At 46.6% G+C, this 25756-nt stretch overlaps 2 protein-coding genes and 1 long non-coding RNA gene across 3 annotated transcripts in view; 2 read left to right on the plus strand and 1 right to left on the minus strand.

Moving 5' to 3' along the window:
* LOC118381919 (regulator of G-protein signaling 9-like) overlaps positions 1-7044 on the minus strand; it is a 44512-nt gene extending 37468 nt beyond the window's left edge. Inside the window, exons 1-4 of the mRNA XM_052503384.1 lie at positions 6809-7044; positions 5801-5897; positions 3680-3730; positions 3304-3410 (exon numbers count right to left, since the gene is read on the minus strand). Of these exons, the coding sequence (XP_052359344.1) occupies positions 3304-3410; positions 3680-3730; positions 5801-5897; positions 6809-6874 (321 nt within the window). The 5' untranslated portion in view covers positions 6875-7044. The remainder of the gene's footprint in view (positions 1-3303; positions 3411-3679; positions 3731-5800; positions 5898-6808) is intronic.
* LOC127919646 (uncharacterized) lies at positions 699-3065 on the plus strand. Its single transcript, XR_008103597.1, has 3 exons — positions 699-790; positions 1815-2008; positions 2880-3065. It is a non-coding gene; the product is annotated as an uncharacterized LOC127919646 (long non-coding RNA).
* Positions 7045-8595: 1551 nt separating the features above from the next.
* Positions 8596-25756, plus strand: part of LOC118382664 (guanine nucleotide-binding protein subunit alpha-13) — a 40412-nt gene continuing 23251 nt past the window's right edge. Inside the window, exon 1 of the mRNA XM_052503395.1 lies at positions 8596-8960. Within this exon, the coding sequence (XP_052359355.1) occupies positions 8678-8960 (283 nt within the window). The 5' untranslated portion in view covers positions 8596-8677. The remainder of the gene's footprint in view (positions 8961-25756) is intronic.

Consider the following 25756-nt stretch of genomic DNA (forward strand, 5'->3'; position numbering starts at 1 on the left):
CAGAAAGGTTGGGACAGACAGTGACATGAAGATTAGTCATTTGCTCTGCCTCTAACACAGGTAGTTCCAGGGAGATAGACACAGGTAGTTACAGGGAGATAGACACAGGTAGTTACAGGGAGATAGACACAGGTAAAGATAGACACAGGTAGTTACAGGGAGATAGACACAGGTAAAGATAGACACAGGTAGTTACAGGGAGATAGACACAGGTAAAGATAGACACAGGTAGTTACAGGGAGATAGACACAGGTAAAGATAGACACAGGTAGTTACAGGGAGATAGACACAGGTAGTTACAGTGAGATACAGGTAGATAGACACAGGTAGTTACAGGGAGATAGACACAGGTAAAGATAGACACAGGTAGTTACAGGGAGATAGACACAGGTAAAGATAGACACAGGTAGTTACAGGGAGATACAGCTAGATAGACACAGGTAGTTACAGGGAGATACAGCTAGATAGACACAGGTAGTTACAGGGAGATAGACACAGGTAAAGATAGACACAGGTAGTTACAGGGAGATAGACACAGGTAAAGATAGACACAGGTAGTTACAGGGAGATACAGGTAAAGATAGACACAGGTAGTTACAGGGAGATAGACACAGGTAAAGATAGACACAGGTAGTTCCAGGGAGATAGACACAGGTAGTTACAGTGAGATACAGGTAGATAGACACAGGTAGTTCCAGGGAGATACAGGTAGATAGACACAGGTAGTTACAGGGAGATACAGGTAGATAGACACAGGTAGTTACAGGGAGATACAGCTAGATAGACACAGGTAGTTACAGGTAGTTACAGGGAGATACAGGTAGATAGACACAGGTAGTTACAGGGAGATAGACACAGGTAAAGATAGACACAGGTAGTTACAGGGAGATAGACACAGGTAAAGATAGACACAGGTAGTTACAGGGAGATAGACACAGGTAAAGATAGACACAGGTAGTTACAGGGAGATAGACACAGGTAAAGATAGACACAGGTAAAGATAGACACAGGTAGTTACAGGGAGATAGACACAGGTAAAGATAGACACAGGTAAAGATAGACACAGGTAGTTACAGGGAGATAGACACAGGTAAAGATAGACACAGGTAGTTACAGGGAGATAGACACAGGTAAAGATAGACACAGGTAGTTACAGGGAGATAGACACAGGTAAAGATAGACACAGGTATAGATAGACACAGGTAGTTACAGGGAGATAGACACAGGTAAAGATAGACACAGGTAAAGATAGACACAGGTAGTTACAGGGAGATAGACACAGGTAAAGATAGACACAGGTAGTTACAGGGAGATAGACACAGGTAGTTACAGGGAGATACAGGTAAAGATAGACACAGGTAGTTACAGGGAGATACAGGTAGATAGACACAGGTAGTTACAGGGAGATAGACACAGGTAAAGATAGACACAGGTAGTTACAGGGAGATACAGGTAAAGATAGACACAGGTAGTTACAGGGAGATAGACACAGGTAAAGATAGACACAGGTAGTTCCAGGGAGATACAGCTAGATAGACACAGGTAGTTCCAGGGAGATACAGGTAGATAGACACAGGTAGTTACAGGGAGGTAGATAGACACAGGTAGTTACAGGGAGATACAGGTAGATAGACACAGGTAGTTACAGGGAGATACAGGTAGATAGACACAGGTAGTTCCAGGGAGATACAGCTAGATAGACACAGGTAGTTCCAGGTAGTTAGACACAGGTAGATAGATACACAGGTAGTTACAGGGAGATACAGGTAGATAGACACAGGTAGTTCCAGGGAGATACAGCTAGATAGACACAGGTAGTTACAGGGAGATACAGGTAGATAGACACAGGTAGTTACAGGGAGATACAGGTAGATAGACACAGGTAGTTCCAGGGAGATACAGCTAGATAGACACAGGTAGTTACAGGTAGATAGACACAGGTAGTTACAGGGAGATACAGGTAGATAGACACAGGTAGTTCCAGGGAGATACAGCTAGATAGACACAGGTAGTTACAGTAGGAGTATACAGGTAGATAGACACAGGTAGTTACAGGGAGATACAGCTAGATAGACACAGGTAGTTACAGGGAGATACAGGTAGATAGACACAGGTAGTTACAGGGAGATACAGGTAGATAGACACAGGTAGTTACAGGGAGATACAGGTAGATAGACACAGGTAGTTCCATGGAGATACAGCTAGATAGACACAGGTAGTTACAGGTAGGGAGATACAGGTAGATAGACACAGGTAGTTCCAGGGAGATACAGCTAGATAGACACAGGTAGTTACAGGGAGATAGACACAGGTAAAGATAGACACAGGTAGTTACAGGGAGATAGACACAGGTAGTTACAGGGAGATAGACACAGGTAAAGATAGACACAGGTAAAGATAGACACGGGTAGTTACAGGGAGATAGACACAGGTAGTTACAGGGAGATAGACACAGGTAAAGATAGACACAGGTAGTTACAGGGAGATAGACACAGGTAAAGATAGACACAGGTAGTTACAGGGAGATAGACACAGGTAAAGATAGACACAGGTAGTTACAGGGAGATAGACACAGGTAAAGATAGACACAGGTAGTTACAGGGAGATAGACACAGGTAAAGATAGACACAGGTAAAGATAGACACAGGTAGTTACAGGGAGATAGACACAGGTAGTTACAGGGAGATAGACACAGGTAGATAGACACAGGTAGTTCCAGGGAGATACAGCTAGATAGACACAGGTAGTTACAGGGAGATACAGGTAGATAGACACAGGTAGTTACAGGGAGATACAGGTAGATAGACACAGGTAGTTCCAGGGAGATACAGCTAGATAGACACAGGTAGTTACAGTGAGATACAGCTAGATAGACACAGGTAGTTCCAGGGAGATACAGGTAGATAGACACAGGTAGTTCCAGGGAGATACAGCTAGATAGACACAGGTAGTTCCAGGGAGATACAGCTAGATAGACACAGGTAGTTCCAGGGAGATACAGCTAGATAGACACAGGTAGTTCCAGGGAGATAGGCACAGGTAGTTCCAGGGAGATACAGGTAGATAGACACAGGTAGTTCCAGGGAGATACAGCTAGATAGACACAGGTAGTTCCAGGGAGATACAGGGAGATAGACACAGGTAGTTACAGGGAGATAGACACAGGTAAAGATAGACACAGGTAGTTACAGGGAGATAGACACAGGTAAAGATAGACACGGGTAGTTACAGGGAGATAGACACAGGTAAAGATAGACACAGGTAGTTACAGGGAGATAGACACAGGTATTTACAGTCAGGTACCTGGAAGCGGTAGAGGGTGCTGTCGGGGACCAGGACCAACTTCCTGTGGTTCTGGAGGGGGTAGATGTACCCGTAGGCCACCAGCATGGTCCCAAACGCCTGGGCCTCTGGTGGAGGGAGAGGGAAGAGAAGAGGGGGGTGAGAGGAGGGGGGAGGAGAGGAGGGGGGAGGAGAGGAGAGAAGGGGGTGAGAGTTCATATATTATCAAAGCTCTTGGTTATGCTTTAGTTTACAGCCTTTAACTACTAGTGACTTGCTTGCATAATAAAATGGTAATGAAGTAATAATTACATTAAAAAAAATATACCGTTATTTTGTGTTGGATGAATTGATATAATTACCCAGCAGAATCCATTCATACAATCCAGTTGCTTACCTTCTGTGGTAACCTTCATTTTGGTGACAATCCATGCTAGAATGTCCTGCCCTGTGTGATGGATGACAAGTGAATATTGATCTTCACAGCATGAAATCAGTGAGCTGGCTCTCACAGGCCTGGTCTACACACAGACTACCTGTTGAAGGTACTACCTGGCTCTCACAGGCCTGGTCTACACACAGACTACCTGTTGAAGGTACTACCTGGCTCTCACAGGCCTGGTCTACACACAGACTACCTGTTGAAGGTACTACCTGGCTCTCACATGCCTGGTCTACACACAGACTACCTGTTGAAGGTACTACCTGGCTCTCACAGGCCTGGTCTACACACAGACTACCTGTTGAAGGTACTACCTGGCTCTCACATGCCTGGTCTACACACAGACTACCTGTTGAAGGTACTACCTGGCTCTCACAGGCCTGGTCTACACACAGACTACCTGTTGAAGGTACTACCTGGCTCTCACAGGCCTGGTCTACACACAGACTACCTGTTGAAGGTACGACCTGGTTCTCACAGGCCTGGTCTACACACAGACTACCTGTTGAAGGTACTACCTGGCTCTCACAGGCCTGGTCTACACACAGACTACCTGTTGAAGGTACTACCTGGCTCTCACAGGCCTGGTCTACACACAGACTACCTGTTGAAGGTACTACCTGGCTCTCACAGGCCTGGTCTACACACAGACTACCTGTTGAAGGTACTACCTGGCTCTCACAGGCCTGGTCTACACACAGACTACCTGTTGAAGGTACTACCTGGCTCTCACAGGCCTGGTCTACACACAGACTACCTGTTGAAGGTACTACCTGGCTCTCACAGGCCTGGTCTACACACAGACTACCTGTTGAAGGTACTACCTGGCTCTCACAGGCCTGGTCTACACACAGACTTACAGCTGTAATCGCAGCAAAAGGTGGCGCTACAAAGTATTAACTTAAGGGGGCTGAATAATTTTGCACACCCAATTTTTCAGTTTTTGATTTGTTAAAAAAGTTTGAAATATCCAATAAATGTCGTTCCACTTCATGATTGTGTCCCACTTGTTGTTGATTCTTCACAAAAAAATACAGTTTTATATCTTTATGTTAGAAGCCTGAAATGTGGCAAAAGATCGCAAAGTTCAAGGGGGCCGAATACTTTCGCAAGGCACTGTATCTGTCTGTTTGTCATGAATAACTACAAATCACAATAACAACCAGCACTGAAGCAGGACGTACCATGACTGTGATGACAATTTCCTGTCTGTCACATGGTCCTTCCTTCCCTTCATCTCCAGCCCTCCTGTTCGCCCAAACGGCACCCTATTTCCTATATAGTTTGGACCAGGGCCCATAAGTCTACGCAGTGCACTATGTAGGGAATAGGGTGCTATTTGAGATGAACAGGAGGGCTGGAGAGGAAGGGAAGGAAGGACCGCGTTGCTACATTATTCCCTCTATAGTGCTCTAGTTTAGACCACACCCATAAGTCTACGCAGTGCACTATGTAGGGAATAGGGTGCTATTTGAGATGAACAGGAGGGCTGGAGAGGAAGGGAAGGAAGGACCGCGTTGCTACATTATTCCCTCTATAGTGCTCTAGTTTAGACCACACCCATAAGTCTACACAGTGCACTGTGCCATTTGGGATGTAAATGTGACCTTTCCCCTCTGGCCCTGGTCTTAGCCCGGGATTAGAGGGCAGCTTGGGAGCACAAAGCCCCCACACAGATCTGATCCAATTGAGAGCTGTTTTATATAACCTTCAGTAGCAAGCCTAGCAGGCGGTCTACAAAACAGTCTGTCGCAGCTCTAGAATCTTAGCTTGTCCAATAACTACCCAAAACTTCCCAGAATTCTGGTTTTTTTTAAATAACAACAATGTAGCATTGTTGGGAGGTGTTTCCCTACTGTTTCCCCTACTGGGCAGCGCCGCTACCTAGCTCTCTATTGGCTTCAGTTGAACGTTTGGGCTGTTTCAGCCCTGCTACATGGCTACAGTGGTTATATTTCACTCCACCAGGAAAAGGATCTAGGACAAAACATTGTCATAGTATAATAGAGATGGGAGGGGATATTGTTTGGGGAGATATGTCTCTCAGTGGGGCGACCATCTGGTGCTGTGACTCACCGTTGATGACGTGTGGGATAATGGTTACATTGAGTTTCTGGTCGGCACCCTTCACCCCACTCTTAGGATCCTGCATCTCAACCACAAACACCTCCACCTGGAACATGTTGGGGGGACACCCAGACTCAAAATACACTTTGGTTTGTTTCAACGAAAATGGAAGAAAACAGTCCTGTCAGGTCAAAGGTCATAGTGATGTGTTCTGTATAATACCTCTGACTTCTGAGATGGGGAGGACCTGATTGGCTCAGAGCCATTTCCCCCTGCTGTCCAAGCAGCTAATTGGTTTAGAGCAGGGGTTCTTAAACCTTTTTAGCTCGAGACCCAAATAAGAAATTGACCTTCCTCCTGTGACACAAATGGTCCAACAACGACCCGAATCAAGAAGAAATAGTGGGTGATTATAGATGTATTCTCATAACTCACTACCCACCTCTCCACATTTACCCAGGGCCCACTTTGAGTCCTGACCCACGAGTATAAGAAAGCCTTGTTTAGAGGTTAGATTGAGATTGGATCTCCGAGAGGTTTACAATCTCTTCCGCTGTGAACAAAATAAATATACAGTAGCCTACAGGGTATGAAACAATAACGTGAGTCTAGTAGCATCTTTTGATGACGCTATGCAGACTACCACATTTGAAAGTCGTGATGACTTCCCAGCTGTTCTATTTCCATTTGTAATTGGATGGGAACAGGATTATGGCCAAATCCACCAAATTAGAGCCTCTTGTATAAATAAACAACATTATACAATTAACTTTTACAAACCGATTGATTCGTTTTTTTTTTTTAAAGACATGAAAGGGGAAATTGAAACAACAATCTTGGGGCTCCTCGTGAATTTACTGTAAACTATAATAATCTATCAACAAGTAGGCTATCACCAGCACACCTAAAATCAATCGACATGATGTGAACTTTTAGTTTATCTAAAGTCTATTACCTTTTTCTCAAAACATTTAAAAGTACTGATAAATGACATAAACGTACTGGTAATTAACCTACATGTTTTAGGCATGCCATCCGTGGTCGGTAGTGCTGACCATAATCTCTCAGCGTCCTAATTGTCATGTTTACGGTCAGTCGATACGCGGACCTAAAGAAGAAAATCCAGGTATGAAATGTTAATGGGAAAAAAAAATGATCACACAGGTATAAAGGTATACCCGGGGCTGGGACCGTAGCCTATTCCGTTGACCGCGCGTCAGAGATTGCGTGAGAGGGGCCAGAAAGCGCGAGGACGGATTTATCAACCAATGACAGCTCGGCTAAACTCTGGTTTTAACAACCTGTTACGTGTGACAGTGACACCAACATACGTCACACCATCAAGCAACTATCAATTTGGTGGCATTATGACAGTAAAACCTTGAATTGAAATGTAACAGTAGCTGGATTATTGAAATATAGAACTATATATTTTTTAAATTCACGTAAAATATTTGTCGCCCCAGAATGTGGTGAAAGAGGAAGGATTAAAAACAATCAACTTTTTTTGCGATCAATTCACTGGATGATAAAATAATAATAATTTGTCACACATATATATATATATTATACTTTAATTTGATCTCTCATTTAAGCCTATGAATTTCACAGGTAAACTAGGGCTAGTCTATCTTAACCACAGATGGTGCCAAAAACGATACCACAGGTGAAGGTGTCGCACCGACATGACTCCCCGGGTATACACTGCCCTCTACCGCACCCAGGTGGTACTGCTGATAAATGCATGATATTAAATGATGCCGACCTGCATTGCAGTGCACCCTTCTGATGTGTTGTCATGTTGTAACCAGTGTATATCTCATCTCCTGAAGCCTCACCACCTCCACGATACCACATCCGCAAGGTGGAGTGTAGACGAGAGTGTTCGGAGTGAATCTTGTTGTTGCGTGCCTGTCTTTGTTTGTTGAAATCCATGCTTTTTAATAAAACGTTAATCAAATACAACCACCGACTGTTTATTTTGTTGCTGTTTCTCCAAGATGGCGACTCGTCTTTCTAAGTGAGGCACAATGTGTGTAGGCTATGGTTTGTTAGTGTATTAAAGGTATGATTTTTCAATTGTGTTATCAATTATTATTCGCAATGACCTTTTAAACAAATTCCTATATTGAAATAGCCCTAGCCATAAATAACTTGTAGGCTGGTCTAAAACAATGAATTTCAGTTACTCTAGAAATTGCAATGAGTGGGCTTCAAAGTGTAACAACATCTGAGGATATGGGCAATCTAGACCTTTTGTCATCCGCCCAAACGTTTATTCACATTGAGAAAATTACATTACACTGGCCCGGGTTGAACCGGGCAATGTCCTGTCACATCATCGGGCGAAAACTGCGAGGGAGGAGCACCTTTCTCAAATCAAACAGCAATCTGCACCGCTCGGTCATGTTGTCAACAAGGCATCGTCCAAAAACATATACATCTCTTTTCCATACAATAAATATAAGATTTGTCATACTAGTTTTCATTGGTAAGGCAGATAAATCGTTTTTATCAAAAGCAATCACTTTCGCATGTAAAAATTATAGGACCCTCCTCATCAATCCACGTGCTTGAAAACGTCACTTTTATTTTCAGCCGACTTCGCCGTCGTCGGCCAGAGCGGGTTACCTGGCTCAGGCCCGGGAGGCAGCCCGGTTCCAAAACGAATGCAAATCACTTTTCACCCGGTTTAAACTCCACACACCGCGGTAACCAGGTCAAGTTAAACGAACCCCCTCATTGTGCTCGCCCTGTGCGCGCTCACACACACACACACACGCGTTATCGTAATCGCGCCCCGCCCCACCCGCCCGCGAGTAAGACTCTCCAGTCGCTCAGCCTCAAACCAACTCTCTCTACTGTATCGATGAAGTTGTTTCAAAGATGGCGGATTTCCTGCCGTCCCGGTCCGTTTTATCTGTATGTTTTCCCAACTGTATCCTCACGAGTAACGAGGCAGAACAATTAAGGAAATCTAAAGAGATAGACAAACGTATTTCGCGGGATAAACCGTACGTGAAACGGTTGGTGAAGATTCTCCTACTCGGAGCGGGTGAAAGCGGCAAGTCCACTTTCCTGAAGCAGATGCGCATCATCCACGGCGAGGACTTCGATCAAAAGGCCAAAGAAGAGTTCAAGGCCACGATTTTTAGTAATGTAATTAAAGGTAAGGTACTTTTTTTTTTAGGTTGTTCGTTGTACTTTATATAACGCCACTGGTTAAGTTATTTTTTTGTTTTGTTTTTTGTTTCCCGAGGCCTTTTGTTGACTTATTTGCTCTTGTTCAAGAGTTGATGTCTTGAGTGGGAAGTAGCCAGCTAGCTAGCATGCTAACAGTAGCCGTGACTTGGTATGCTTAGCTAGCTGTGTTGGGAGGACGGGCGCACTCACATCTGTTTTCTTCGCTAGTCTAGTTAGCTAGCTAGCTACACACACACACACACACACACACACACACACACACACACACACACACACACACACACAGCTAGAAGAAACGCCCATGTGTATTTGAAAGTGTTTCTGTGCACCAGTGGGATTTGAAGAGATGAGATGAGGCCACACAGACCCGAGCGGGGGGTTTGAACATGATTCAGTTGTCTGAATATATCTCCTGATATCACGCCTATTGTTTGTCCCATGTCAGTATTATTCAGGGGTTGGAAAATAGTATGACACTTTATCAGCTGTTTTTTTTTCTTCAAATCAGGCAATGTACCCAGCTAGCAGTAAGCTTTGCCTAACTAATGCGCTAGCTAGCTGGCTTTGTTGTTGCTGTAGTTTAACGTATTGATAAACTTATTTGAGTGTTTTTAAAAACATGCATCTTGAACAGTCATGGGGAAATAACTTGGTAGCTAGTTTGACAATCAGAGAGCTTAAAATGGTTTTAATCACAGCTGATATAACTAGATGAAGTATATCCTAACCATCATTACACATATTTGAGAAAAGTCAGATGCATGACGTTTTCATGTTATACATTTTTACATTTAAGTCATTTAGCAGACGCTCTTATCCAGAGCGACTTACAAATTGGTGCATTCACCTTATGACATCCAGTGGAACAGCCACTTTACAATAGTGCATCTAAATCTTTTAAGGGGGGTGGGAAGGATTACTTATCCTATCCTAGGTATTCCTTAAAGAGGTGGGGTTTCAGGTGTCTCCGGAAGGTGGTGATTGACTCCGCTGTCCTGGCGTTGTGGGAACCAAGCGGTATACGAGGACTCGGATGGGCATCCTATGGGATTAAAACGTGGAGACGGATAATAAACTGTTAAATGTTTAGGGTGATTACTGAAGGCAAATATGTCATTAGTAACTCCTTGTTCGTTGGTGCGGAGTGTATACTGAACAAAAATATAAATGCAGCAATAAAATATTTCACAGAGTTAGTTCATAGAAGATCATCAGTCAATTGAAATAAATTCATTAGGCCCTAATCTATGGATTTCACGACTGGGAATACAGATTCATCTGTTGGTCACAGATGCCTTAGATACCGTGCCTCAGGAATTCGTCACGGTATCTCTGTGCATTCAAATCGCCATCTGTAAAATGCAATTGTGTTCTTTGTCCGGTAGCTTATGCCTGCCCATACCATAACCCCACCACCACCATGGGCATTCTGTTCACAACGCTGACATCAGCACACTGCTCGCCCACACAACGCCATGTATGTGGTCTGCGGTTGTGAGGTTGGACATACTGCCCCCCCCCAAAAAAAAATAAATGACAGAGGCGGCTTATGGTAGAGAAATTAACATTCAATTCTTGGAAAAGAAGACATGCTCACTAACAGGAGTGTAAACAAATTTGTGCACAACATTTGAGAGAAATAAGCTTTTTGTGCGTATGGAACATTTCTGGGATCTCTTATTTCAGCTCATGAAACATGGGACCAACACTTTACATGTTGCATGTATATTTTTGTTCAGTGTATAATGTGTGAATATATGTAGCTATAGAAACCAGAGGTGGCTGGTGGGAGAAGCTATAGGAGGACCAGGCTCATTGGAATGGAACAGAGTCGAATCTGTGGTTTCCATATGTTTCATACCATTCCATTTATTCCATTCCAGTCATTACAATGAGCCCGTCCTCCTATAGCTCCTCCCACCAGCCTCCTCTGATGGAAATCTCGGAACCGAACGTTTCTTCAAACCTGCACTATAAAGGTGTTTACACATGATCAGCACTAAACGGCAGTTGAGCCGCAAGAAAATCTGTCTACCGTGTAGAGACGAGCAGCCCCGGTTGTTGTCAGCTTGAATATTGTCATTAAAATGTTGTTTTTGATTGGTTGGCAAGATGAACTCTGTGCATTGGTCGACCATGTGCTACGGCTCTGTGCATTGGTCAGCTATGTGCTACGGCTCTGTGCATTGGTCAACCATGTGCTACGGCTCTGTGCATTGGTCAACCATGTGCTACGGCTCTGTGCATTGGTCAACCATGTGCTACGGCTCTGTGCATTGGTCAACCATGTGCTACGGCTCTGTGCATTGGTCAACCATGTGCTACGGCTCTGTGCATTGGTCAACCATGTGCTACGGCCGCTCAAGACTTCAGCTAATTTCATCTTCTGGTGCTGAGCCAGCAGTGCTGCCGCTGCTCACGAGGACGAGCACCACGAACCTTGCCACTTCCGCTTTGGCACCCACCGCCCTACTCTATGAGACCTTCTGCCGGTTGCCACAACCTGCCTGTAAACGTGGTAACAGCATGCAAGACACGCTTCCCCGTGGCCTACCACTGTCGATCACATCATATAGGCACCGGTTTCAGACCGTTTCCATACAGATATCCACACATTATGCAATCAGGACCGACGGGCAAGGAACCGCGGCTTATTGATAAACCTTCACTAACAGGATATTCGTATTAAAAAATAAAATAAATACGTCCTCTTAAAAATGTGGCGGTTGTTTTTTTGGCCTCAGCATTTTAACCACCTACGTCCTTTATAGGACAACCGGAAAAACCATGTTGTTTTGAGGAGGCGATAAGATGTGATCGGCTAGCTAGATCAATTGGCTACTAGATGAATTGGCTACTAGATGAATTGGCCACTAGATCAATTGGCTACTAGATCAATTGGCCACTAGATCAATTGGCCACTAGATCAATTGGCTACTAGATCAATTGGCTACTAGATCAATTGGCCACTAGATCAATTGGCCACTAGATCAATTGGCCACTAGATCAATTGGCTACTAGATCAATTGGCTACTAGATCAATTGGCTACTAGATCAATTGGCTACTAGATCAATTGGCTACTAGATCAATTGGCCACTAGATCAATTGGCCACTAGATCAATTGGCCACTAGATCAATTGGCCACTAGATCAATTGGCCACTAGATCAATTGGCCACTAGATCAATTGGCCACTAGATCAATTGGCCACTAGATCAATTGGCCACTAGATCAATTGGCCACTAGATCAATTGGCTACTAGATCAATTGGCCACTAGATCAATTGGCCACTAGATCAATTGGCCACTAGATCAATTGGCCACTAGATCAATTGGCTACTAGATCAATTGGCTACTAGATCAATTGGCCACTAGATCAATTGGCCACTAGATCAATTGGCCACTAGATCAATTGGCCACTAGATCAATTGACTACTAGATCAATTGGCTACTAGATCAATTGGCTACTAGATCAATTGGCTACTAAGTTCAACACCGGTGGATTTCGGTCACGTTTTGGTGGACTGAGGCATTAGGCCGAGCTGTATAACATCTGAAGAGAGAGAGAGAACATGAAAGGGGTCACGTTTTGGTGGACTGAGGGATTAGGCCGAGCTGTATAACATCTGAAGAGAGAGAGAACATGAAAGGGGTCACGTTTTGGTGGACTGAGGCATTAGGCCGAGCTGTATAACATCTGAAGAGAGAGAGAGAACATGAAAGGGGTCACGTTTTGGTGGACTGAGGGATTAGGCCGAGCTGTATAACATCTGAAGAGAGAGAGAGAACATGAAAGGGGTCACGTTTTGGTGGACTGAGGGATTAGGCCGAGCTGTATAACATCTGAAGAGAGAGAGAGAACATGAAAGGGGTCACGTTTTGGTGGACTGAGGGATTAGGCCGAGCTGTATAACATCTGAAGAGAGAGAGAACATGAAAGGGGTCACGTTTTGGTGGACTGAGGCATTAGGCCGAGCTGTATAACATCTGAGAGAGAGAGAGAACATGAAAGGGGTCACGTTTTTGGACTGAGGACTGAGCTGTATAACATTAGGAACATGAGGGGTCATGTTTTGGTGGACTAACATCTGTATAAAGAAGAGAGAGAACATGAAAGGGGTCACGTTTTGGTGGACTGAGGGATTAGCTGTATAACATCTGAAGAGGGAGAGAACTGAAAGGGGTCATAACATCTAAAGAGAGAGAGAACATGAAAGGGGTCACGTTTTGGTGGACTGAGGGATTAGGCCGAGCTGTATAACATCTGAAGAGAGAGAGAACATGAAAGGGGTCACGTTTTGGTGGACTGAGGGATTAGGCCGAGCTGTATAACATCTGAAGAGAGAGAGAACATGAAAGGGGTCACGTTTTGGTGGACTGAGGGATTAGGCCGAGCTGTATAACATCTGAAGAGAGAGAGAACATGAAAGGGGTCACGTTTTGGTGGACTGAGGGATTAGCTGTATAACATCTGGAAGAGAGAGAACATGAGGGGCGTTTTGTGGATAACATCTGAGAGAGAGAGAACATGAAAGGGGTCACGTTTTGGTGGACTGAGGCATTAGGCCGAGCTGTATAACATCTGGAGAGAGAGAACATGAAAGGGGTCACGTTTTGGTGGACTGAGGGATTAGGCCGAGCTGTATAACATCTGGAGAGAGAGAACATGAAAGGGGTCACGTTTTGGTGGACTGAGGCATTAGGCCGAGCTGTATAACATCTGGAGAGAGAGAGAACATGAAAGGGGTCACGTTTTGGTGGACTGAGGGATTAGGCCGAGCTGTATAACATCTGAAGAGAGAGAACATGAAAGGGGTCATGTTTTGGTGGACTGAGGGATTAGGCCGAGCTGTATAACATCTGAAGAGAGAGAGAACATGAAAGGGGTCACGTTTTGGTGGACTGAGGGATTAGGCCGAGCTGTATAACATCTGAAGAGAGAGAGAACATGAAAGGGGTCACGTTTTGGTGGACTGAGGGATTAGGCCGAGCTGTATAACATCTGAAGAGAGAGAACATGAAAGGGGTCATGTTTTGGTGGACTGAGGCATTAGGCCGAGCTGTATAACATCTGAAGAGAGAGAGAACATGAAAGGGGTCACGTTTTGGTGGACTGAGGGATTAGGCCGAGCTGTATAACATCTGAAGAGAGAGAGAACATGAAAGGGATGTTTCTGCCTCCAACTTGCGTGGTCATACCAGGTCAGGTCGTCGTGACAACCCAGCCCTGCACACACAAGTCAATGATATTACCAGAGATGTACAGCAATACTGCGGTCCGATAACTCCTGTTATGCAAACAAACATCTTTTATGGGGGGTGAAACCACTCCCTCCCCCTAGTTGGCTACTTTGTTCATTACGCAGACTACTTTAGGTACACTGGTTTGTTAGTGTAGCAGTCCTGAGCAAATACATTAATTGTCAACTATACAATTATAGTCATTGTGTTGTTGTTTTTTTGGTCAACTTTTCCTTTGCGAGTCGTTGATCACAATGAAGCTATTTATCTTAGATCTGTCGTACAGAGACTAAACTCTTCCATTTAATCTCTTCTTATTTATCTTAGATCTGTCGTACAGAGACTAAACTCTTCCATTTAATGTCTTCTTATTTATCTTAGATCTGTCGTACAGAGACTAAACTCTTCCATTTAATGTCGTCTTATTTATCTTAGATCTGTCGTACAGAGACTAAACTCTTCCATTTAATGTCGTCTTATTTATCTTAGATCTGTCGTACAGAGACTAAACTCTTCCATTTAATGTCGTCTTATTTATCTTAGATCTGTCGTACAGAGACTAAACTCTTCCATTTAATGTCGTCTTATTTATCTTAGATCTGTCGTACAGAGACTAAACTCTTCCATTTAATGTCGTCTTATTTATCTTAGATCTGTCGTACAGAGACTAAACTCTTCCATTTAATTTCTTCTTGTCAGGTGCACACGTGTGGACACCGTTTCTCAGAACTCCTATTAAAGAACCATGTTGAATCATTGTGTTAATTTTAGATGGGAACTTTACTGTTATTTGATCATCAGACATGGAGGATGTCCCCGGTAGCTCTGTCTGTGTGGGTGGGTGCAGGGGGTTCCCAGCCTCACACCATGATGTCATATCCTTACTGTGAAATGCATGAATAGGGGGATATACACACACACAGCCTCACACACACTTCACTACACACAGCCTCACACACAGCCTCACATACATACACACACAGACAGACAGACACACACACACAGAGACAGAATGATGATTGGCTGTCGGTGATTGGCTAAGCCCGGGCAGGATCCCCAATGAGGAACGCTGTGTTTTGTCTTCTATGACAGATGAATGGTGGGAGTCCTGAGGTTCGTCCCAAATGGCTCGTCCCCTATACACTGCACTAACGTTTTGTCCTGCGCCCTATGGGCCCTGGTATAAAGTAGTGCACCATTTTGGGGGACGAAGCCCCCTGATGACTCTGCTCTGTTCTCATCTTCAGCGTCCCTCAGACAGGAAATATAGATGTAGCCTATAGGACCTGGTGGTGAAAGGCCTGTGTTTAGGGACCTTATCTCTTCGGTCTTCTATTTGTAAACAAAGGGCCTTGGCTCATCGTGTTATGATTTAAATTCTTTAATCCATCTCTAAATCTCCCTTCTGCTAAATCTCCCTCCGTTAAGTCTTCAGTTCTGACCTGATTGGGGGGTTGTTTTAGCTAAATAAATGGTCTGTCCCTGTCTCCTAAATCTAGTTGTACTTATTTACATTCTACAGGCCTGTTTATCTGGACTGTATTTTATCCCTAAGAAGTGATACGATCTACCCTCCCTTTGTCTCTCTGGAAGAACAGCCTAGTGCATGTCTGGACAGTATAGCCTAAGTCTAGATGTGGTACCCTGTTCCCTAGATAGTGCACTGCTTTTTGACCTGGGCCCATAGGGGGTCTGGTCAGAAGTAGTGCACTATATGGGGGAATAGGGTGTCATGTGAGCCAACAGGCGTTGTGTAGCATTAATGACAGTGACAGATTTTTTTTTTTTTTTGTCCGGCCGACTCGTGAGGAGCTAGCAGGGGCCTCGGGTGTTGCACTTCCTCTTGTGATGTCATAGATGGATGGACGGGTGGTGTTGGATCTAGGCTGAACTCTCCCAGCGTGAGTCAACTGTGTTATTCATTGATCTAATAGGTAGAACTGATCCTGCTTTGTGAGTATGTGCTATGAACACCTGTTCAGTCTAAGGCAGGGTTGCCTAACCCTCTTCCTGAGGATCTACTGTCCTGTAGGTTTTCAGTCCAACCCTAATTTAGCATATCTGATTCAGCTAGTTAAGGTCTTGTTGAGCATCTAATTAGTAGAATCAGGTGTGTTTAAATTAGGGTTGGACTGAAAACCCACAGCTCTCCAGGAAGAGAGTTGGGCTGAAAACCCACAGGACGGTAGATCTCATGGAAGAGGGTTGGACTGAACCCACAGGACTGAAAACCCACAGCTCTCCAGGAAGAGAGTTGGGCTGAAAACCCACAGGACGGTAGATCTCATGGAAGAGGGTTGGACTGAAAACCCACAGGCCGGTAGATCTCATGGAAGAGGGTTGGACTGAACCCACAGGACGGTAGATCTCCAGGAAGAGGGTTGGACTGAAAACCCACAGGACGGTAGATCTCATGGAAGAGGGTTGGACTGAAAACCTACAGGACTGAAAACCCACAGATCTCCAGGAAGAGGGTTGGACTGATAACCCACAGGACGGTAGATCTCCAGGAAGAGGGTTGGACTGAAAACCCACAGGACGGTAGATCTCCAGGAAGAGGGTTGGGCTGAAAATCCACAGGACGGTCGATCTCATGGAAGAGAGTTGGACTGAAAACCCACAGGACGGTAGACCTCATGGAAGAGAGTTGGGCTTAAAACCCACAGGACGGTAGATCTCATGGAAGAGGGTTGGACTGAAAACCCACAGGCCGGTAGACCTCATGGAAGAGGGTTGGACTGAAAACCCACAGGACGGTAGATCTCATGGAAGAGAGTTGGACTGAACCCACAGGACGGTAGATCTCATGGAAGAGAGTTGGACTGAACCCACAGGCCGGTAGACCTCATGGAAGAGAGTTGGACAACCCTGGTCTACGGTCTTTGGGTTTGATAGAACAGGTTGGTTTCCAGGAGTCAATCTGTTTAGTCCTTTCTGTCTAACTGGCTGATGCCTCTGAGTCCCCAATGCCACCCTATTCCTTGCATAGTGCACTATGTTTGAGCAGAGCCCTGTGTGCCAAAGTCTAAGACTTGATGGTTAGTTGTCTAATTGAATTCAATGTGGCAGTTTAGGGCCCAAGGAAAGAGAAGGGTAGGGAATCGGGTTCCATTTGAGACAGTGCTCTGAGCCACAGGGTCTGCTGCCTTGTCTCAGCCCTCTGCTCTGATCCACAGGGTCTGCTGCCTTGTCTCAGCCCTCTGCTCTGAGCCACAGGGTCTGCTGCCTTGTCTCAGCCCTCTGCTCTGATCCACAGAGTCTGCTGCCTTGTCTCAGCCCTCTGCTCTGAGCCACAGAGTCTGCTGCCTTGTCTCAGCCCTCTGCTCTGAGCCACAGAGTCTGCTGCCTTGTCTCAGCCCTCTGCTCTGATCCACAGAGTCTGCTGCCTTGTCTCAGCCCTCTGCTCTGATCCACAGAGTCTGCTGCCTTGTCTCAGCCCTCTGCTCTGATCCACAGAGTCTGCTGCCTTGTCTCAGCCCTCTGCTCTGATCCACAGAGTCTGCTGCCTTGTCTCAGCCCTCTGCTCTGATCCACAGAGTCTGCTGCCTTGTCTCAGCCCTCTGCTCTGATCCACAGAGTCTGCTGCCTTGTCTCAGCCCTCTGCTCTGATCCACAGAGTCTGCTGCCTTGTCTCAGCCCTCTGCTCTGATCCACAGAGTCTGCTGCCTTGTCTCAGCCCTCTGCTCTGATCCACAGAGTCTGCTGCCTTGTCTCTCTGCTCTGATCCACAGAGTCTGCTGCCTTGTCTCAGCCCTCTGCTCTGATCCACAGAGTCTGTCTCAGCCTTGTCGATCCACAGCCTTGTCTCAGCCCTCTGCTCTGATCCACAGAGTCTGCTGCCTTGTCTCAGCCCTCTGCTCTGATCCACAGAGTCTGCTGCCTTGTCTCAGCCCTCTGCTCTGATCCACAGAGTCTGCTGCCTTGTCTCAGCCCTCTGCTCTGATCCACAGAGTCTGCTGCCTTGTCTCAGCCCTCTGCTCTGATCCACAGAGTCTGCTGCCTTGTCTCAGCCCTCTGCTCTGATCCACAGAGTCTGCTGCCTTGTCTCAGCCCTCTGCTCTGATCCACAGAGTCTGCTGCCTTGTCTCAGCCCTCTGCTCTGATCCACAGAGTCTGCTGCCTTGTCTCAGCCCTCTGCTCTGATCCACAGAGTCTGCTGCCTTGTCTCAGCCCTCTGCTCTGATCCACAGAGTCTGCTGCCTTGTCTCAGCCCTCTGCTCTGATCCACAGAGTCTGCTGCCTTGTCTCAGCCCTCTGCTCTGATCCACAGAGTCTGCTGCCTTGTCTCAGCCCTCTGCTCTGATCCACAGAGTCTGCTGCCTTGTCTCAGCCCTCTGCTCTGATCCACAGAGTCTGCTGCCTTGTCTCAGCCCTCTGCTCTGATCCACAGAGTCTGCTGCCTTGTCTCAGCCCTCTGCTCTCCACAGAGTCTCTGCCTTGTCTCAGCCCTCTGCTCTGATCCACAGAGTCTGCTGCCTTGTCTCAGCCCTCTGCTCTGATCCACAGAGTCTGCTGCCTTGTCTCAGCCCTCTGCTCTGATCCACAGAGTCTGCTGCCTTGTCTCAGCCCTCTGCTCTGATCCACAGAGTCTGCTGCCTTGTCTCAGCCCTCTGCTCTGATCCACAGAGTCTGCTGCCTTGTCTCAGCCCTCTGCTCTGATCCACAGAGTCTGCTGCCTTGTCTCAGCCCTCTGCTCTGATCCACAGAGTCTGCTGCCTTGTCTCAGCCCTCTGCTCTGATCCACAGAGTCTGCTGCCTTGTCTCAGCCCTCTGCTCTGATCCACAGAGTCTGCTGCCTTGTCTCAGCCCTCTGCTCTGATCCACAGAGTCTGCTGCCTTGTCTCAGCCCTCTGCTCTGATCCACAGAGTCTGCTGCCTTGTCTCAGCCCTCTGCTCTGATCCACAGAGTCTGCTGCCTTGTCTCAGCCCTCTGCTCTGATCCACAGAGTCTGCTGCCTTGTCTCAGCCCTCTGCTCTGATCCACAGAGTCTGCTGCCTTGTCTCAGCCCTCTGCTCTGATCCACAGAGTCTGCTGCCTTGTCTCAGCCCTCTGCTCTGATCCACAGAGTCTGCTGCCTTGTCTCAGCCCTCTGCTCTGATCCACAGAGTCTGCTGCCTTGTCTCAGCCCTCTGCTCTGATCCACAGAGTCTGCTGCCTTGTCTCAGCCCTCTGCTCTGATCCACAGAGTCTGCTGCCTTGTCTCAGCCCTCTGCTCTGATCCACAGAGTCTGCTGCCTTGTCTCAGCCCTCTGCTCTGATCCACAGAGTCTGCTGCCTTGTCTCAGCCCTCTGCTCTGATCCACAGAGTCTGCTGCCTTGTCTCAGCCCTCTGCTCTGATCCACAGAGTCTGCTGCCTTGTCTCAGCATGTTGTTTGTATCCTGTTTACTCTTAATGACGACTGCGCTAGGAGACTGTATGTGTGTGACGCTGTGCCTGTTCGGCTCTAAGGGACTCCAGAAAGGAAGTGTGATTCCGACTCTTATGGAACATTGGGATTGTTTCTTCACAGCAAACTGGTATGTGGTTCTGTGTCGTGTAGAGAGAGAACAATGTCGGTTTGGCATTCTACACAACATTGAATAACTGCTGTGTGACAGCCAGGAGAAACCCTCTGTGTACCCCGCAGAGCCACTGCTCCTTTACTTCCTCTGCAGCCAAGTGTTCCTGCTGGGTCCGGGCTTGTTCTGGTATGGATGGTGGTGGTGGTGGTGACGAAACAGCCTCGGCAGGCGGCGACGATAGAGACTCGGTGGTGTTTGTTAGCGGCTATCTCTAGAGGTCAAAGGTCATTTGAAAACAATGACTGGAGATTGCATCAACGGAAATACTCAGAATTCCACTGATGTGAAACGGTACAACACACCTCCTGTCCTTAGTGTCAACCGCTCAGGTGATCACTTCCTGTGTGTGTGTTTGTGTGGTATATTTTGTGTGTGTGTAATATAGTTTGTGTGTATAATAACATCATTACTTCAATCATTAGGAAACAGTCTAACAAGAAACCTCAGCCCCTAAACATAAGTGCCTATTCAGTGTTTTCATGTTGTTGTCAGCTGGCTGTTTCAGGTACCCCGTCTAGCACAATCTGGGGAGAACACGGTCTGACTTCCAGGGATGGGACTAGAATAGATACATTAGAGGATCCAATTTATTATTTTTGAAGATATTATATATCGATTCAAATGCTGTTAGTTGCTAGGGAGCTAACGTTAGCTACTAGGCAGCGCTTGTCTTCAGTATTCATTCTCCTCCTATAGCTTGGTCTCCATCTTCTGTTTTTAAATAGAGATCCAATGTTTTTCCAGCACTTTTATTTCCATTACTGATCAACCTCGTTTTTATTATGTGTCTCTCTCTCTCGTCCCTCTGCAGCAGACATTTAGTGAGCAGTATGTTCGGCTCATCGATAACCTCAATAAAACCGCAGTATAGAATGGCAATGCATATCGTATCATGGTGAGTCGTGATGCATATCGTATCATGGTGAGTCGTGATGCATATCGTATCATGGTGAGTCGTGATGCATATCGTATCATGGTGAGTCGTGATGCATATCGTATCATGGTGAGTCGTGATGCATATCGTATCATGGTGAGTCGTGATGCATATCGTATCATGGTGAGTCGTGATGCATATCGTATCATGGTGAGTCGTGATGCATATCGTATCATGGTGAGTCGTGATGCATATCGAATCGCGATACATATCGTATCATGGTGAGTCGTGATGCATATAGAATCACCATACTATGGTGCCGATACAATATGTATCTTGGTAATATCATATCCCGCCAGTCCCCAGCCTGTCCGGCTTCCCATCAACAACACAAGCCTTTTGAATAGGATGTTTGACCTCGTCTGAAAGACCTGCTCGTCTTTTACCTATTGGAAGTCTCTTCAGACCCTCATTTGACTGATTGATCCCCAGAGAGCTATTTGATTGGTGCATTTATAATCCCCCTTTTAATAATTAGTCATCAATGAACTTGAATGTCCCCGTCATTCTGTCTCTGTAGCTCCTTCTGTCTTTTGTCTTTTATGTCTCTCTCTCTGTGTGTGTGTGTGTGTGTGTGTGTGTGTGTGTGTGTGTGTGTGTGTGTGTGTGTGTGTGTGTGTGTGTGTGTGTGTGTGTGTGTGTGTGTGTGCGCGCGCTCTCAAAGAAATTACAGTTGAATCTCTGCAGAGAAAGGAACTAAACAGTGATAAGACTGTGGAAGGAGGAAGCTATTATTACCCACAAGCCCCGTGCTCTTCCTCCCAGAGAGGCTTTCTGTTCTGGCCTCCGAAACCCGTAGCTGAGTTTTTATGCATTAATGTTTGATGGCTCATTAGCATCGTGGCTAATCTGTTTCTATGGACGTAGGCTATTGATCGTTAGCATCGGGGCCTAATGCGTGCGATGGATGTTTTGCCATTGATCTATTGATCCTATCCTTCATTATTACATCAACGGCCCAGGCCGTGTGTGAGAGAGAGAGAGCCCCTGGAAAACAGCCCTGTTTAGTGAGAGAGGGAGCCCCTGGAAAACAGCCCTGTTTAGTGAGTGAGAGAGGGAGCCCCTGGAAAACAGCCCTGTTTAGTGAGTGAGAGAGGGAGCCCCTGGAAAACAGCCCTGTTTAGTGAGAGAGAGAGAGCCCCTGGAAAACAGCCATGTTTAGTGAGAGAGAGAGCCCTGGAAAACAGCCCTGTTTAGTGAGAGAGCACCTGGAAAACAGCCCTGTTTAGTGAGAGAGGGAGAGAGAGAGCACCTGGAAAACAGCCCTGTTTAGTGAGAGAGAGAGAGCACCTGGAAAACAGCCCTGTTTAGTGAGAGAGAGGGAGCCCCTGGAAAACAGCCCTGTTTAGTGAGAGAGAGAGCCCCTGGAAAACAGCCCTGTTTAGTGAGAGAGGGAGCCCCTGGAAAACAGCCCTGTTTAGTGAGTGAGAGAGGGAGCCCCTGGAAAACAGCCCTGTTTAGTGAGAGAGGGAGCCCCTGGAAAACAGCCCTGTTTAGTGAGAGAGGGAGCCCCTGGAAAACAGCCCTGTTTAGTGAGAGAGAGCCCCTGGAAAACAGCCCTGTTTAGTGAGAGAGAGCCCCTGGAAAACAGCCATGTTTAGTGAGAGAGAGCACCTGGAAAACAGCCCTGTTTAGTGAGAGAGAGCACCTGGAAAACAGCCCTGTTTAGTGAGAGAGGGAGAGAGAGAGCACCTGGAAAACAGCCCTGTTTAGTGAGAGAGGGAGCCCCTGGAAAACAGCCCTGTTTAGTGAGTGAGAGAGGGAGCCCCTGGAAAACAGCCCTGTTTAGTGAGTGAGAGAGGGAGCCCCTGGAAAACAGCCCTGTTTAGTGAGTGAGAGAGGGAGCCCCTGGAAAACAGCCCTGTTTAGTGAGAGAGAGAGGGAGCCCCTGGAAAACAGCCCTGTTTAGTGAGAGAGAGCCCCTGGAAAACAGCCCTGTTTAGTGAGAGAGAGCACCTGGAAAACAGCCCTGTTTAGTGAGAGAGAGCACCTGGAAAACAGCCCTGTTTAGTGAGAGAGGAGAGGTATAGAGTGAGTCTAAATCTCCATAGTGTCCACATGCAGTACTATACATTCTACCTGGTAGTCAATATCTGGGGGGCTTTATTAGGTTGTCAAAATCATAATCGTTTTATTTATTTTTAAACAACATGTTTAAACTTTTTATTTAACTAGGCAAGTCAGTTCCGAACAAATTCTTAGTTACAATGACGGCCAAACACGGACGACACTGGGCCTCCATATGGGACTCCCATTCACAGCCGGTTGTGATACAGCCTGGAATCGAACCAGGGTGTCTGTAGTTACGCCTCAAGCACAGAGATGCAGTGCCTTAGAGCGCTGCGCCACTCAGGAGAAAAAACAGATTACCGCTGTGTGTTCAGTGGTGATATTCATAACAACACACTCTTTCTTTATGAGTGGGGTTTAACAGCCAACAACCATGTCACCTTTATTTAACCAGGCAAGTCAGTTAACCTCATAGTCCGCCCCACCCCGCATGCGGTCGCGTTACTACAGCCTCAAGCTCATTACCATAACGCAACGTTAGCGATTTCATTAGCGAAATCGCAAATGAAATGAAATAAATATGCCTGCTCTCAAGCTTATCCTTTTCTTAACAATCCTGTCGTCTCAGATTTTCAAAATATGCTTTAGAACCAGAGAAAATCAATAATTTGTGTAAGAGTGGTGATAGCTAGCTTAGCATTTAGCGTTAGCATTTAGCACGCAACTTATTCACAAAAACCAGCAAAGGGATCAAATAAAATAATTTACCTTTGAAGAACTTCAGATGTTTCAATGAGGAGACTCTCAGTTACATAGCAGATGTCCAGTTTTTCCTGAAAGATTCTTGTGTAGGACACAACGTTCCGTTTTGTTACTATGCATTTGGCTACCGAAACTAACCGAAAATTCAGTCACCTACACGTCAAACTTTTTTCCGAATTAACTCCATAATATCGGCTGAAACATGGAAAACGTTGTTTGAATCAATCCTCAAGGTGTTTTGTCATATATCTCTTCATTGAAATGCCGTCCCTGGAAGCCTGCATTCTTCTCTGATTCGGATGGAAAAATACTGGTAGCTGACTTTTGCGCACCGTCTGACTTGCGCATCGTCTGTAGCTGGCAGCCAGTCTAATTATACTACTTATCAGTGCCTTTTTTTATTTTACCTTTATTTAACCAGGCAAGTCAGTTAAGAACATATTCTTATTTTCAATGACGGCCTGGGAACAGTTAACTGCCTGTTCAGGGGCAGAACGACAGATTGTCAGCTCGGGGGTTTGAACTCGCAACCTTCCGGTTACTAGTCCAACGCTCTAACCACTAGGCTACGCTGCCGCCCCTTTAGTCCTTCTCTGTTTATCACAATGTTAAAACCTCTATGGCTGTAGTAGTAGTCCCTGTACTGTGCTTGTTGTTCATCCAAAATTACACCCTATTCTCTTTATAGTGCACTACGTTAGACCAGGGCCTTACTTTAGAGTGGTATAACCAGAGAGAGGCTCTGCTCTCTCTCTCTCTCTGTACTTGGCATTTGGAGACGTTACAGAGCCCCATACTGGTTGGCACCAAACGTTCCATGAAGACAATAACATTCTGTCATAGAACCTTTGGCAACATGGTGGCCGTTTTTGAAATTCTAAACCTCAAACCAAGTTTATCAAACTCCATAGAAATAAACCTCAAACTCGATACGGTATCTATGGGCCTCCTCCCGTAGACCTGCCTTGACTCAGTTTGTCAGGTCTGGGTGACTCGGCTATCCCTTTCAGCCCTGTCTTCACTTTTGATTTCAACAACACTGACTTTGATTGACTATTCGTCTCAGCAGGACATGAACTGGTCTGTCTGGTTCCTAGTATCTCCCCAGAGAGAGAGAGAGGTCAAGGCTAGGTCAAGGAGGGTAGTCGACCCAGGTTAGACTGTCAGAGCTGTCTGTCTCAGGATGTGTGTGTGTGTTTGACAGAGAGGAGAAAGGAAGGGGAGGAGGGCCCCACCTCTCACCACAGGAACCACACACCACCTCCATCACCACCAGTTGGTGTCACGCACACACTCTGGTCACCACACACTCTGGTCACCACACACTCTGGTCACCACACACTCTGGTCACCACACACTCTGGTCACCACACACTCTGGTCACCACACACCTCTGGTCACTCTGGTGACACTGACATCCCTGCAGACTTCACGTGGACCAACCCGTGTCAACAGTAGCTGGTTTTAAATGTACATGTCTTTAAATGTAACCTTTATTTAACTAGGCAAGTTAAGAACAATTTCTTATTTGCATTGCCGGCCTGCCGGGGAACTGTGGATTAACTGCCTTGTTCCGGGGCAGAACGACAGATTTTTAACTTGTCAGCTCTGGGATTTGATCCATCAACCTTTTGGTATCTGGCCCAACGCTCTAACAACTAGGCTACCTGCCGCCCCTCTAACCACTAGGCTACCTGCCGCCCCTCTAACCACTAGGCTACCTGCCACCCCTCTAACCACGAGGCTACCCGCTCTAACCGCGAGGCTACCCGCTCTAACCGCGGGGCTACCCGATCTAACCGCGGGGCTAACCGCGAGGCTACCCGCTCTAACCGCGAGGCTACCCGCTCTAACCGCGAGGCTACCCGCTCTAACCGCGAGGCTACCCGCTCTAACCGCGGGGCTACCCGCTCTAACCGCGAGGCTACCCGCTCTAACCGCGAGGCTACCCGCTCTAACCACGAGGCTACCCGCTCTAACCGCGAGGCTACCCGCTCTAACCGCGAGGCTACCCGCTCTAACCGCGAGGCTACCCGCTCTAACCGCGAGGCTACCCGCTCTAACCGCGAGGCTACCCGCTCTAACCGCGAGGCTACCCGCTCTAACCGCGAGGCTACCCGCTCTAACCGCGAGGCTACCCGCTCTAACCGCGAGGCTAACCACGAGGCTACCTGCTCTAACCACGAGGCTACCCGCTCTAACCACGAGGCTACCTGCCGCCCCGGGATAAGCCATAACGTCACCAGTGTAGGG

The sequence above is a fragment of the Oncorhynchus keta genome, unplaced genomic scaffold (assembly GCF_023373465.1).
Source record: "Oncorhynchus keta strain PuntledgeMale-10-30-2019 unplaced genomic scaffold, Oket_V2 Un_contig_17315_pilon_pilon, whole genome shotgun sequence".
NCBI lineage: Eukaryota > Metazoa > Chordata > Actinopteri > Salmoniformes > Salmonidae > Oncorhynchus > Oncorhynchus keta.